Source organism: Pogonomyrmex barbatus, unplaced genomic scaffold, assembly GCF_055798465.1.
Source record: "Pogonomyrmex barbatus isolate J1 unplaced genomic scaffold, ASM5579846v1 scaffold3, whole genome shotgun sequence".
In the NCBI taxonomy this organism is placed as follows: domain Eukaryota; kingdom Metazoa; phylum Arthropoda; class Insecta; order Hymenoptera; family Formicidae; genus Pogonomyrmex; species Pogonomyrmex barbatus.
Window position 1 is genome coordinate 1,426,252 of NW_028297127.1, and position 13,689 is coordinate 1,439,940.

General features: G+C 38.1%; 3 protein-coding genes across 9 annotated transcripts in view; 2 read left to right on the forward strand and 1 right to left on the reverse strand.

Annotated features, from left to right (window-relative positions):
* LOC105425126 (uncharacterized) overlaps positions 1-5,665 on the forward strand; it is a 28,534-nt gene extending 22,869 nt beyond the window's left edge. For all 6 annotated transcript variants that reach the window (XM_011635724.3, XM_011635721.3, XM_011635722.2 and 3 more), the window contains exon 9: positions 69-5,665. In XM_011635724.3, coding sequence (XP_011634026.1) covers positions 69-426 — 358 coding nt within the window. In that variant the 3' untranslated portion in view covers positions 427-5,665. The remainder of the gene's footprint in view (positions 1-68) is intronic.
* Positions 5,666-5,802: 137 nt separating this feature from the next.
* On the forward strand, positions 5,803-8,769 carry LOC105425122 (Alkaline phosphatase 12). The gene is made up of 8 exons (XM_011635713.2): positions 5,803-6,038; positions 6,410-6,612; positions 6,711-6,903; positions 7,225-7,388; positions 7,454-7,801; positions 7,911-8,109; positions 8,169-8,390; positions 8,562-8,769. Exons 1-8 carry the CDS (start codon positions 5,972-5,974, stop codon positions 8,729-8,731), a joined length of 1,566 nt encoding a protein of 521 aa, XP_011634015.2. The 5' UTR covers positions 5,803-5,971; the 3' UTR covers positions 8,732-8,769.
* On the reverse strand, positions 8,768-12,405 carry LOC105425123 (uncharacterized). Of its 2 annotated transcripts, none has more exons than XM_011635714.3 (3): positions 12,084-12,405; positions 10,448-10,653; positions 8,768-10,144 (listed from the first exon to the last, which is right to left on the reverse strand). In XM_011635714.3, exons 2-3 carry the CDS (start codon positions 10,533-10,535, stop codon positions 9,579-9,581), a joined length of 654 nt encoding a protein of 217 aa, XP_011634016.1. In that variant the 5' UTR covers positions 10,536-10,653; positions 12,084-12,405; the 3' UTR covers positions 8,768-9,578. The 2 variants fall into 2 exon arrangements, with proteins under 2 accessions (XP_011634016.1, XP_011634017.1); XM_011635715.3 differs by lacking the exon at positions 12,084-12,405 and adding an exon at positions 10,783-10,843.
* Between the last annotated feature and the right edge of the window lie 1,284 nt (positions 12,406-13,689).

The following is a 13,689-nucleotide window of genomic DNA, read 5'->3' on the forward strand; positions in this document are numbered from 1 at the left end:
CACTTGGCAATTGGCCGGAGAAATGTCATGAAAGGGCAGAGTCGTGACGCGGTTGATTGCGCTCGCAGATGCGCCCAGAAGATCGTGACGCAATTGGAAACGTCGCCGAGCCCGAGAGGCACATCCGCCGTTACAACATCGACATCGTCGGCGTCGTCGTGCGGCCGCGCCGCATCCAAGCGACCGGCCTCGGTGCCCAAGATGTCTGTGGTCCAAGAGGTGCAGAAGTCAAAGAAGGAGAAAGAACGGGAGAAGGAGCGAGAGAAGGCGGAGAAGGCGCGGCAAAAGGAAGAGGAGAAGGCGGAGAAGACTAGACAGAAGGAAGCGAAGAAGCTGGCGAAAGAGGAGAAGAAAAGAGCGAAGAAAGAGGCGAAGGCTAGACGGAAGGAAGCCGAGGAGGCCCTCCTAAGGGAGAATGAGAAGTAAGGGTCTGACTGATTGCGTGAGAATTTTGAGAGAGGTGTCGAAACAGACACACTCCCGATGAGTCTTCTACGACTGACGGTATCTTGTATCTACAGAGACTCGATATAATATGTATAGGATGAGTTACGGACATTTGTATTGCGATAATAGATAAGAAGCAAGGGGTATCACTCTGATGTCTCTTGAAAATTCCAGCCAGCAGCCAGGTATCGACTAATGAACATGGCCTAGCGTGAAAACGGTTCTCCGAGAAGCGAATTGTAGAGATTCTGTTTGATATTAATAGGTTCAAGGTACATATGGTTCGCTTTAGTGAAGTCATAACATGTCAGGGAATTGTCTTGAATAGTCCGTAATTCATCCTTGTCGTAACAAAACGTAGGCTCGGGAGAAAGAGAGAAAGAGAGAGAGAGAGAGAGAGAGAGAGAGAGAGGGAGGGAGAGAGAGCGACGAGAAGAAGTAATATTTAAAAAAGAGAAAAAAAAACTCTAGAAGCGGCCAAATTTAGTAACCCGTCATATCGAGTTATCGCGGACTAATATTATTATCGAATAGGAAAACTCGAGTATAGCGCTACAATTTAGAACTCAAGCGAATTATTTCAACCTTTGTCATCGCGGTTTTATTTTTTTCTGTGATCATCATTTATAACTTGTTTAAGTTACCCTGCCAAAATTTGCCATAAGATTTTCCTTTTAGTCCGAAGTGATAACCCCCTTAGAGCTAATAAAAACAATGCGCAAACGTGATCTCTGACCGGTTGACACGAATGATCATTGCAAAGATCATACTCAATTCACAGTTGATTCACCTGAACGATAACCATCATCTCATCATCGATGTTTAATCGCCGATCACTAAATTCGCGATAATCGATAATCCCGTTTCCTCCAGTCAATTCAAACTAGCCACCATGTCCTCGCCTACGAAAAAAGTCAGAAAAGATACTCCACCTCCCTCCGATTTCTTTTATTCCCATCATGTTGTCTCATCTCCGTAGTAGAAAATCGTACGGGACAAAATGCTTACATAAACCGAATTTTTTTTATTTTATTAATTTATTTTATTTCAGTCTGAAGAAAAAATTTATGTGAACTGATTATATTCTTAAATATTGTACCGACATGTGAAAAAAATGAAGAAGATTTATTTTTAGGATCTGAGAAAAGAATCCAATATGAAAATTTATTTATTTCGGAATTTCGCAATAAAAAAATATGATAAAGAGACGTAGGCATTTTTTCCCGCTTTCGCATTCCCTCGTATTAAGTAGTATCCCCTGCATCTGATCATATGTTGTAAATACACCCGCAGGATTTCACAAGCGGGTACATAAGAAGGATCTTCGTGCCGCGTGCAGATTCGTACAACTCGCGTACGAGGGTAGCCTAATAAGATCGATTTGTTAAAATGTAAAACGAGAGTATACCTAATAACGAAATATAGAGAGTCTTATATAGTACACAATATACACAGAAAAAAAATTTATAATTATATATTATATATATATATATATATATATATATATATATATATATTATAAATATAGGCAGAGGGCAGAAATTTTTTGAAACGCAGCGCGTGTCTCGTTACTGTTCGTGAATTCGTAGGCTCCCGTAGAAACTCCGTCGTTTATCGATTATATACCCTTCGGTTCGACCCTTTTTCCCCACTCGCGATTCACGAGTAACTATTAACTTATAAACGAATCGAGCAATTAATTAATGAAATTGCTATACTCTATGGCGTAACAGTAGATTTCTCGTACAGAATTTTAAAGATGTTACATGAGAATTACGCGCTAATAGCTTAAACGACAAAAAAACCCCTGTGTCATCGACACACACGCGACACACACAAAATACATAAGACACAAACACATACACACGTATATACGTATACACACATACGCGACACGTAACGATTCTTCGATCTTAGATTCCGCCCCTGATCTCGATTGTCTATCGCCTTGCGAGTCTCCCGTAAGCAGCCGAAAATCAAAAAGCAATTTTTTTACGAAATCATACACAGTCAAGACTAACTGCAAGTCTCGATATCAAAAAAAAAAAAAAATCAATAAAGTAGAAAAGTAGTCTGATACTAAGAATCTACCTCCGACAGGTAGACGGCAAAAAAAAGAATTCAATTGTTATTTTCAGCGATGCATTTAATAGCAATGACGGTTGGTAATAATGACAATACTTCTTTTGTAACCGAAAGAAAGCGCAGACGAGCGTAAAATCTTTCGGAAGCCACGAGCTGTTTTACGAACTATCACGTCAGAAATAGCGGGACGGGTGAGAAAGTCTCAAATGCCACTTCTTGTCTTTTCATTAATTCGCTTTGCGGAATCGAGCTCGATGCACAGTTTTAATACGAATAAATGAGAATCAAACACTGGACGGTATTTTAATAAAGCGTTATAAAAAATACAGTAGAAGTATCACGATAAGTATCACGATCCGTATCCGTTTAAATTTCAGTTTCTGCGTAAAATTGTGCGTAATATTGAATTACGTGAGATATAATGTAGGGCCAAATATAGTTTTATTTAAGTTACTTTCGCAAAAAAGTTGTTGTTATATAAAAGAAAATTACATAGAAATATTTAATTCTTTGAAGCTCATCGAATGGTATGGTTCGACTATATTTAGAAATCAAGGAAAGTAGGAATCAGCGTTGCCGAAAAAGAAATGCGGTTGCATTCTGAAACGAATTGGATTTTCAATGTATACCAAAAGCGATTGTGCACATATCAGTAGTGATTAGTCAATTTTAATTAGCGTTTTCGTTTGAACCGCATTGTGCCGCTCTAAGACGACTTTCCGACTTTCGCCAATCTCCATCCACGGCAGAAATGATGTTATCAAACGAACACAACCATGAGCGGCAATGAGGTTAATCCGACAATGCTACTAATTAGCATGTAATGTTAACCGTCAATTATTATATCCGCTGCATCGATCTCAACTGTGACGAGCCCGACTCGTACAGCGTACTCAATAATCAAAATAAGCGCACGAGCGATGCGGATCCTCGACTAATTTTTAAGCGTGACGTATTATCAAAGTGAAAGAAGATGCATAAAAATGATATATAAAATGATACATAAAAATTAACAGGTTGTAATTATATATATATATATATATATATAAATTTATATATGTGTGTGTGTATATATATATATATATATTAATTAATTTAAATTTTCGTTGACGAAAAGGATCTGTAAAAAGAATTTGGGAGATATAAAGGAAAGAAGGATTTTTAAAATATAAGGCAGGTTCGGGGATCATCATCGTGAAATGTCATTTAGCACCTAGAATCTAAGAAATTTCCCTTACAGCTCATAAACGAACGCGAGACTTTCTCGAATCCCGACGGAAACGGAGGGAATCCGCGAGTGTGAAGCGCAATTTAGCGTGCGTTGGAAATTCGAAAAATACAAGGAGAGCGAGGTGTGTGTGTTTTCTGCCAGCAGTAAAGTCAATTTTATCGAGCGCATCGCGTACACGCAATGTTGAATTCGCGGGCGATGAGCCGCGACCTTCGTGGCGGCAAAATCGATACGATTCGATTTCTCAAAGTCACGCCAACAGGAAATGCCTACGTCCGCGACGAGATTGTGTCGGGATAAAAAAAACGCGGGAGCGAAATGCGACAGTTTCGTTGGACGAATCTCATGCGGGGTTCTCGAATCTCTTCGACGTGAGCGACTTGTTAAGCCTCGCGAGAAACCTTCAACTATACAACCATAATCGAATTTAAAGAACTTTACATTCTATGTAAAGTTAATTTGAGCCGAATAAAATTAAATTTATATTTTGCAAATTAATTAATGGAAAAAAAACTTTAAGAACAATATCTTATATAATATAATTCATTAAACGATTTAACTTTAATTATTCAAATTTTCTTTTGTTCTTTCGTTTTGATGAAACGCTTATGAAACAAAATTGTAAAATTATGAAGAATTATGAATTAAAATTATGCAAAGAGCATGTTAAAAGTAAATTGTTTTAATTTATATATGTTTATATATATTATCAGCGAAATATTTTTTTCTAATATTGCATCTTTATCACTATAGTTGAAGGTTAACAATGAAAGAAAATGCGAGGGAAAAGGGAAAGCATAATTGTTGGCAATAATTTTTCGAGCTAAGAAGCACAAAGGTGTGTGTGAAAGACGAAAGGAAAATCTGGTCTGGTGCAATATAGTAGGAAACGCGTATATCACAGCTAAATATAACGAGAACGATTTTATTGTACTTTATTATATAAGACAGAATTTGTAGACAGTTTATATTAGGCCGATATTGTCACGGCAAGCTTTGTCCTGCAGAAATGAGGAGAGACCCAATTGTCGTTTCCACCAATCATTCTCGCGTAACGACGTTGAAGTTTTTATCCTTTACAAAAAAATATCGTGGACTTTTACGTTAGTCGGAATTAGGATGAAAAACTCTAAGCATTGCTTCTCCGTGCGGAAAAACTACTCGTATCTCGTCTTTCTCTTTCTGAATTTTTTTCTGGCGGCAACGAAATTCCTTTTTGAAAATCAATCGAAACAAGACGACGTGCGATCTGTAATTTTTCGTAAAGTAAAATCAAGAAGCGTGAGTTGCACAAAATCAAAATCAAATCCACAACGGCCAAACGTGCCGAGGATCCGAATGCCGAGTAACGTGGAGAAAATTTCACGCTCCTCGATTAACGCTTGCTATGCCACTCACACTCGAAGCACTTTTGGAAGACGACAAATTGATAACGATATTAGTATCAGAAACGTTTGTATCGTAGCGAATACGCGCTAACAATTAGAGACCGAGTAGCGTTTTTCGGTTCATCTATACTGCGAGCTTCTTAGAAATTTTCAAGAGGTGAGTGTCCTCTTCTCCTCTCGAATATATACAATATATCTTCGACTGCATCTCGGATCTCATCGACTCGCGCTTGACAGATAAGACGAGAGATATATGAGAGAGAGAGAGAGAGAGAGAGAGAGAGAGAGAGAGAGAGAGAGAGAGAGAGAGAGAGACTTGAGCGGTTGATTTTATCGAGTCTATTTTTAGTAGTTTTGTTCACTAAAGACTTAAACGGAGACGAAGAGAGAAGAAAAAAAAAAAAAACGAAACTCATCAAAAAAAATTATATTACGCGATGTGTTGCGACCTGTAAGAATACCGATAATGGATATAAACAACAACAAATCAAATAAAACGTTACGATGAATGTTAGCTCAACTAGAATTATTATTTTTTTTTTTTTTATTTTCATCCCCCTCTTCCAGAACGACGCAAGGTAGTGTGTGCGTTTCGTCTTACGTGAATTGTCGTTGTATGAAGCCGTCTGAGAGTTGTTCAGAGAAGACGATATCTGCCGTTACCATTCGAGACACACTTTCCGTGAGCACAATTTCTACTGCACTTCAGCAGAGGACGTGACTACGAACGCGACGTTCCAAAGTGCGGTATCCTCATTAGTTTCAATATACCTCTAGAGTTTTCAGCAAGCAAATAAAATTCGAGCAGTAGAAAAAAAAAATGAAATATTTCATTGTCCACTTTGCTGCGTGTCTCTTCAAGATTTCAAATGTGGCCGCGTTCGAAGGTATTTGAATATAAATCATAACGTGAAAACTTCTCTATTATAATATCAACACATATCATGATCTAAGAGATTATAAGATATCAGCATAGTTCATGAAATTTCGTGATGGGCATTTATTTGTATTCAGGGTCACGTGACTGATATCATATTCAAATCATATGACACGTGAAGATATTAAAACGGCCGTTAATATGCATATTAAAAATCGCGCGAATTCTTATTCGAAATGAAATTTTTAAGAAGTCAATTTTTTTTCTTCACTTGTAAAAGTCTTGTTTTTTCTAATAGATTAACATTTATTTTTAATCTGCACGAGTAAATAGAACTGTCATCAAATAAAAAAAAGACGATCGAATGTCGCTTCTTCACAGACAGTCGTTACTGGCATCGGTTGGCGAACAAAGAACTGGAAGAATCTCTTTCTTATCACTGGAACTTAAAAAAGGCGAAAAATGTGATTCTCTTTGTGGGGGATGGAATGAGCCCGGATACCATAACGGCTAGCAGAATTTATCATGGTGGTGAGGCCAGTCGACTCGCCTGGGAACATTTTCCCCATATCGGGATATTGAAGGTCTCGATGGGATATTTATTAGACATGACTCGTATCTTAATTATCATGTTTTATATATAAGATATCTTTAATGAATGTATCTTTTGCTGATAATGCAGACGTATAATACGAACAAACAAGTCCCTGACTCGGCTTCCACCGCCACCGCTCTTTTCGGAGGAGTTAAAACAAATTACGAAGTTGTAGGCCTGGACGTGAACGTGCAATTGGGGGATTGCAAGGCAAGCCTAAATATGAGCTATCACGTGAACTCATTCGTAGCATGGGCTCAAGCGGCCGGTAAAGCTACAGGTTGGATTCGATGACAATTTAATTTCAGAAAGTTTGAATAATTGCTTGCGCCATAACAGACATAATTATTATTTAAAATTTATCTTTGTTTTACCATCATTGTTTTTTTTCAATATTAATTTTCTTCTAAATCTAAATTTATCTAAAAATGCACACGTATATATATTAAAAATTACTGTATATTAATTAATAATTTTTTTTTTTAAGTTTTGGCAAAGGTAAAAGCAAAAATTTATATCTTATGTATAATATAAAGTTGGAAAAGTATATTTTTTTAAATATAGAATATAAAATATGAAATTAAAATTAATTGACATGCAGGCTTCGTGACAACTAGCAGAGTTACTCATGCGACTCCGGCGCCGCTTTACGCACACTGCGCGAATCGCAGGTGGGAATGCGAATTCAAAATGCCTAAAAACGCTTCTGCTTGCAAAGATATCGCAAGACAGTTAGTAGAAAATGAGCCTGGGAGAAATATTCGAGTAAATAAAAAGTGAATTATGCATCTTTTCTAATTAGGAAATAAATAACGCGTTTATCTTTTTAGGTAATTATGGGTGGTGGCAGGCAGGTGATGAAATCCAATGTGAGCGCGAGCGAATTTGATCCGATTGATAATTGGGCCTGTTATAGACAGGACGGTCGCGATCTCATTAACGACTGGACAAAGGACAAAGCCAAAAGGAAGTTAGCTTATAAAGTGGTGCAAAACAATGAAGAATTGTCTAAGGTCGATGTCAAAAATGTAGATTATCTGCTGGGTATTTTTGCCAATGGTCACCTCGAAATGGACTGGAAACGACAGCGAGGTCCAAAAGGACAACCGAGCCTGGAAGAAATGACTGTTACAGCTTTACGGATATTGCAAAAGTCCAAGCAGGGATATTTCCTAATGGTACGATTATAATATAATTATATTATATGATTTTACAATAATAATAATTATTATTATATTATAATTTTGCGAGAAAGCAAAATTAATAACGGTACAAGTGCTCTTTCAGGTTGAAGGAGGCATGATCGACTTTGCTCATCATCGCGGTCACGCGGCTCAAGCGCTGTTGGAAACCGTCCGATTTTCGGATGCAGTTAATGCCACCCTTAGAATGATCAACACGGACGACACTCTCGTCATAGTCACCAGCGATCACACGCACTCAATGAGTTTCAACGGATACAACGCTCGAGGTTCATCCATCTTGGGTAAGATGAAAGGCGTGTAGGATTCTCGCGAGTTTACCCTTACGTGAGAACGTTTTCAGGAATTGCTCAGAAATCTAAATACGACGGTACACCCTACACGACGTTATCCTACAGCACGGGCGGCCCGAACAACATGGCCTACACCGTGAACGACAACGGTCAAACTGTGAGAATCGATCCCTCCAAATTAAATACCAGCGATTTCACTTACAGCCAGCAGGCTACTATCATATCGGATGAGGCTACTCACGGTGGCGGAGACGTAGCTGTGTACGCTATAGGTACGCTACTAATCTATCTAATTAGATATTACAAAATAGGAAGATTGTGCGATTAGACGACTTCGAGTTCGGAAAGTGTTGTATCTTTTCGAATCGTTTTAGAAACTTTAGGAAAAAAAATCGCCGCAAACAGTGAGTTCACTTGAATATCTTGAATATCTCTCATTGTAGGACCGTACGCGCATCTCTTTCACAGCGTGCACGAGCAGAACTACGTGGCCCACGTCGTCGCATATGCCGCGAAAATCGGCGAGTATTCCAACGGCGTGGGAATATTGTCCCCTTGGAACGCGATTGTTATTTTATATAGTAATCTAATCTTGTTGGCTCTAATTTCATAAATAATCTCATAAATAAATCTGCAAGATCAGTAAACGTATTATCAGTTTCTTTTATTTTTGGTAGAAAAACAATATTGATCGCTAAAGGCGTATGTATTTTTAGAATTCAGATTTCTACGCATAATAACAATTATCGCGCGTAATTAAGTGGTATTGCAAGTGGCCGCGAGGTATCACTTGTACCCACACCATCACAGATCGGATTAACTTTTCAATGGACGTACCGAGTTCCTATCTTCCGTTTCTCCTTGTCGCAACAGGATACAATTTTACAAATCTATACCTTTCATTATACATATACATATAATCTCATTCGCATGTTTATTTACAAACATGTACGTTAAAACAATTCTCAGTCTTATGCTGCAGAGGACAAAGATACTCGCGATGCTCGTCTCGTAGAATCGAAGGGCGCAAGTGGTCCTCCGAGATTACGCTTGAGAACAATCAAGGTTATGCTACGCTTGCCGCTTAGAACACTTAACTTATTAAAAAAAGAATGTCTTCTTTGCAGTATATTCTACAAATCTACGATCCCTGTTTAATGATTTCAACAACGTACAAAAAAATAAAGAGTACACATATAAAAATGATGATCGGAAACGTTATATGAAAAGGGAAAGGAACTTATCGTTATAGCTACATCAAGATAAATGGAAGAAGTTTTCGAGACTTTGCCAACGCGTTAACATATGTTGATGTCATGTCGCTCGCGCGCAGAAGGTAATATTTCATACCACGTAACACGACTGTCGCGCTGAGAAGACTATAACGAAGCGCGGAGTTTTCTCTGTTCATTTATTGTCTTTGGACGATAAAGCGACGGTGGAATGGACGAGACGGAAGATCACTGCACCTTTTTCCTCTCGCACTTCGCGACGCCGTACAGCGTCGTGCAGGTTTCGTGTAACAGTATTTTCAGCGCGATGCCACCGAGGAAGAGCATCGAGGTGATCAGGAAGATGAAGCCCGGAGTATACTTGCCGAAGATCGTCAGACTACATAGGGTTGCCATTTGGAAGACGAGCACCAGTGGCACGAGATACACGGCCGCGGTCAGACAGCGTGAATGCGGTTTGCGTTTTGGTTTTGTGAACCTTCTAAACGCGACGGGCTTGGCGAAATCGTCGGCGCTCGTTTCTGCCGGCGCTTCTTGCGCGTCGATCGATTTCTCGACGCGGATTCCATGTAGCGCAGATTGACGCAGATTCTCGTACGTGACCAGAAGACTGATGGTGATCTCTTGAAGAAAACGGCTGAAGTAGACGTGCATTTTGCGCGCCAGCGGATGCGACTTGGAATTGTCGAAGGAGTAGAGAAGATATGGCAGCAGGTTGAGATTCTGACAGCAATGGCGGATCTTCTGCATCGACGCGTGTCGAAACAGCCTCGGGGGCCCACTGTAGGTTCCATCTATCGTTGAGGGAGAAGAGGACATTTAATCAGCACGAACGATATTACGTAATTACTATCATCCACCGGACGAAAATATTTTTATTACATGATATTCCAACTACACATGTAATATTTGCGATAAGAGAAGGTTCACCGAGATATTACTTGATCAAACATATCTTTCACTTGAAAAACACTCAAGCCTTTTTATAATTAATTATTCGATTAATTATTCGATTCACAAGTATTTCCATATACGTGAAAGAAAGGATCAGAACTGAGAAAAAGTTAATAAAAATGAAATGATTCTGTTGAACTTACCCTTGAACATGTCGGACACTCGTCTAACGAGAGTTGGTTTCCTCTTTAGGCTATCGTTCTTCTCCATGATCTCCGACATCTGCGACATTTGGCACGATGTTCAGAGAATGTTTGCTCTGCCTGTGTGATCAAAGAACAATCTTGCTTTCTTATCTTCGCGTAAAATTCTTTTTTCCCTCAGGGAATACACTTGAAGATTGTATCACCTGAAAAAGATAAATATAAAATATTAGCGGCGATCAATGTAAGTATAGAGAAAAATGAACGATTGGTTTCCTAAGGCAAGACTAAATCAAATTTAAGAAATCAATTAGTAGAAGAATCTGATCAATTACCAATCGTTTTTCGGCGACAACAAGAAGAACTTTTGACGAAGATCACTCTCGGTGAGCGTTTCGGACAGTACTGAGAGATTTTCGTTATTCTTACTGTCGAAGTTGCATAGTAAAAAAAAAAGACATCACGATCCGATAGCCCATCGACCCGAGATTATTTCTTCGGTCGCAAAAATTTTGCGTGGCTTAGCAATCGCGAGAAACATGGTATAGTTTGCACGATTTTTTTCATGACTTTTTTTTCTTTGAAATATTTTCGAATTATAATCTATGACCTCCTGAATTATACTGCTTATACTATAATAGTGGCAATTATTACATAATGACTATTAAATATAAACATTTCAATTAGTTAACTAAAAATTTATTTTTAAATTATAATTATATATTTTGATGTAAATTTATATAACATAATATAAATTATTTTAATTGTTATTAAAATAAAATATATTAACTTATAAAAATATTATTTTTTGCGTAAAATAAATTTATTGCGTAAAAAATATATGGGAAAATATTTTTACAAAATTATCTTCGACAAACGAGTTCTGTTGCAACTGCATATATATATATTTACACTTTCATGAGATAAATTAGGAATGTTAAAATGTGCGCAGAACCTCTCGTAGCATGTTGGCAAAGTGGATTAAGAGCTTGGATAATTCCAATCAGAATGTCGCAATTCGCCATGTCGTAACTTTTTCATATAAATAGATTTAATAGATTATTTTGTAAACTAAGAATCCAGTTACAAATAGTTTTAATCAAATTGACATTAAAATAATTAAATATTATTTTCAAAATGGTAAATATATATATATATATATATACACGTATCATTTGTCAACGTAAATAAGTCATACTTGGATAAATAATAATAAATAAACAATACGTGTGTGTGTACACACACACACACACACACACACACACACACACACACACACACATATATATATATATATATATGAACGATAAATAGCAAAGTAAATTCGTGTAAACTATTTTTTCTAAAGCTGATACTTTAAATAATAAATAATTAATTAATAATTAAATAAATAATCAGTAATAAATGTTCAGATATACATCAGAATCCCCATTCTCGTTAAAAATCGGAATATGTTGCGACGCACATGTATATTCTTAACGGGAGGCATAATTTTGATCAACCTCGAATAAATTAGCGTCGATCGGAGCAGCGTGATTTGAGTCAAATTCAGGTAGAACGGAAATTCCATCCAATCTCTAACCAATCTCTAACATTTCTATGCAAATTTTGCGTAGAAACTCCGTACGACGCTTACCTTGTCGATGTCAGGCGTAATGGGGGATTGCGTCTGTTTCCCAGCGGAGAGGTTCACCTCAAGTGCAAGCGCGAAGTTGGAGAGTTAATCGAGATACTAACTGTACTTCTTGTAGAGATTGAAAACTATGGGAAATTCGCGAAATATGCCCATCCTTCGCCACCCTCGCTGAACGAACACTCGCGATCGATAATACAACACGCGGATGGGAGAGCCGCTTGGGTGCCGAAAGTATGAGTGACGTCGCGCCCCGATGCTGCTCGTTCGGCTACTGAACCGGCTTCGACCGTGCCAGCTAACAACTACCAGCCATTTTTCCACCTCTACCGTCACCCAGCTCCACGACCACGACCGTCTATGTGGATTAAAACGGCGTGCCTTCGGACCAGTCGAAGCGGCAATTTCCATCGGGGCCGACGTTGGATTGGCCGGCGCCGTCTCGGCTCGAAGGGCCGAGATGCATTTCCCGCGTGAATACCGAGAAAGAGGGAAAAGGTCGTCGACGTCGAGGAAACGCGTGCACGACGAGACTTTCGACACGCACGCACGTTGCCTCGCCCTCGATGTTGCCGGCCTCTCGACGCCGAGCCTGATAATAATACCCGCATGGTATTATTAATGAAATTATACTTTTATACAACGGAAACGCACCGCGTCCCTCCGACGATTTCGCGTGGTTTTATTTTAAAATTAAAAAAAAAAAAAAAAAAAAAAGAAACATAACTGGCAAAACAAAATTTCTTATTCTGCATGCAAACAATTTATCGCTATTTCAGGATAATAAAATTTCATCGCTATTTCAAGACAACAAAACTAATCTTTCAAAATTGAAAAGATCAGATTCCGAGAAAAAAAAAGACGAGTCTGTCCGGTTTGTCCGGAGTCGTGTATATTTATTTTGTAAATATGAACGCCATGTATTATGCATTGCCAATATTCTGCATGTTATCACTATTCCATGATAAAAAGAAATTGATCTTTCGAAATTTTTTCACGAAGTTCTATTACTTTCGGAGCCATGCCTATCTATCTATTTTATAGAAATATAGATGCAATGTTATGTATTGCCAAATATTCTTCATTTGACTTATCACTGTTCCAAGATAAAATAAACTAACTCTCCAAAATCTAATTTTCCGAATTTGTTTCCGAGATTCCGTTTCTTTTTGGAGCCGTGCCTATTTATTTTATAGAAATATGAAATAACGCTATGCGTTATTACCTATTGCAAAATATTCTGCATCTAATGATGACACAGCATCTTCCTCGCCAGAAAGAGGAAAGATATATTTAAGTAGAACATACCGATGATTACTTTGCATTATACGCAATATTGAAACATTGCGTCATAACTAACTGGAACCGGTTACAAAGTACATTTAAACCAATACATATCGTAACGCTGTGTTGCAAATAATGATATTCTCTCTCGCAGTTTGGCGCGTAGCTACTCATTTTGTTATCATTTTGTTGCATCCTGATGTAATATGGATACCTGAAACCGGGCAGGTAAAACCTGTCTTGAAATGAAAATAAAAAGGTGAACCTGTGAGATCGAAGATCGCAAAGTTCGAAGGCTCTTTCGTAGGGCTGCCTACTATCGATC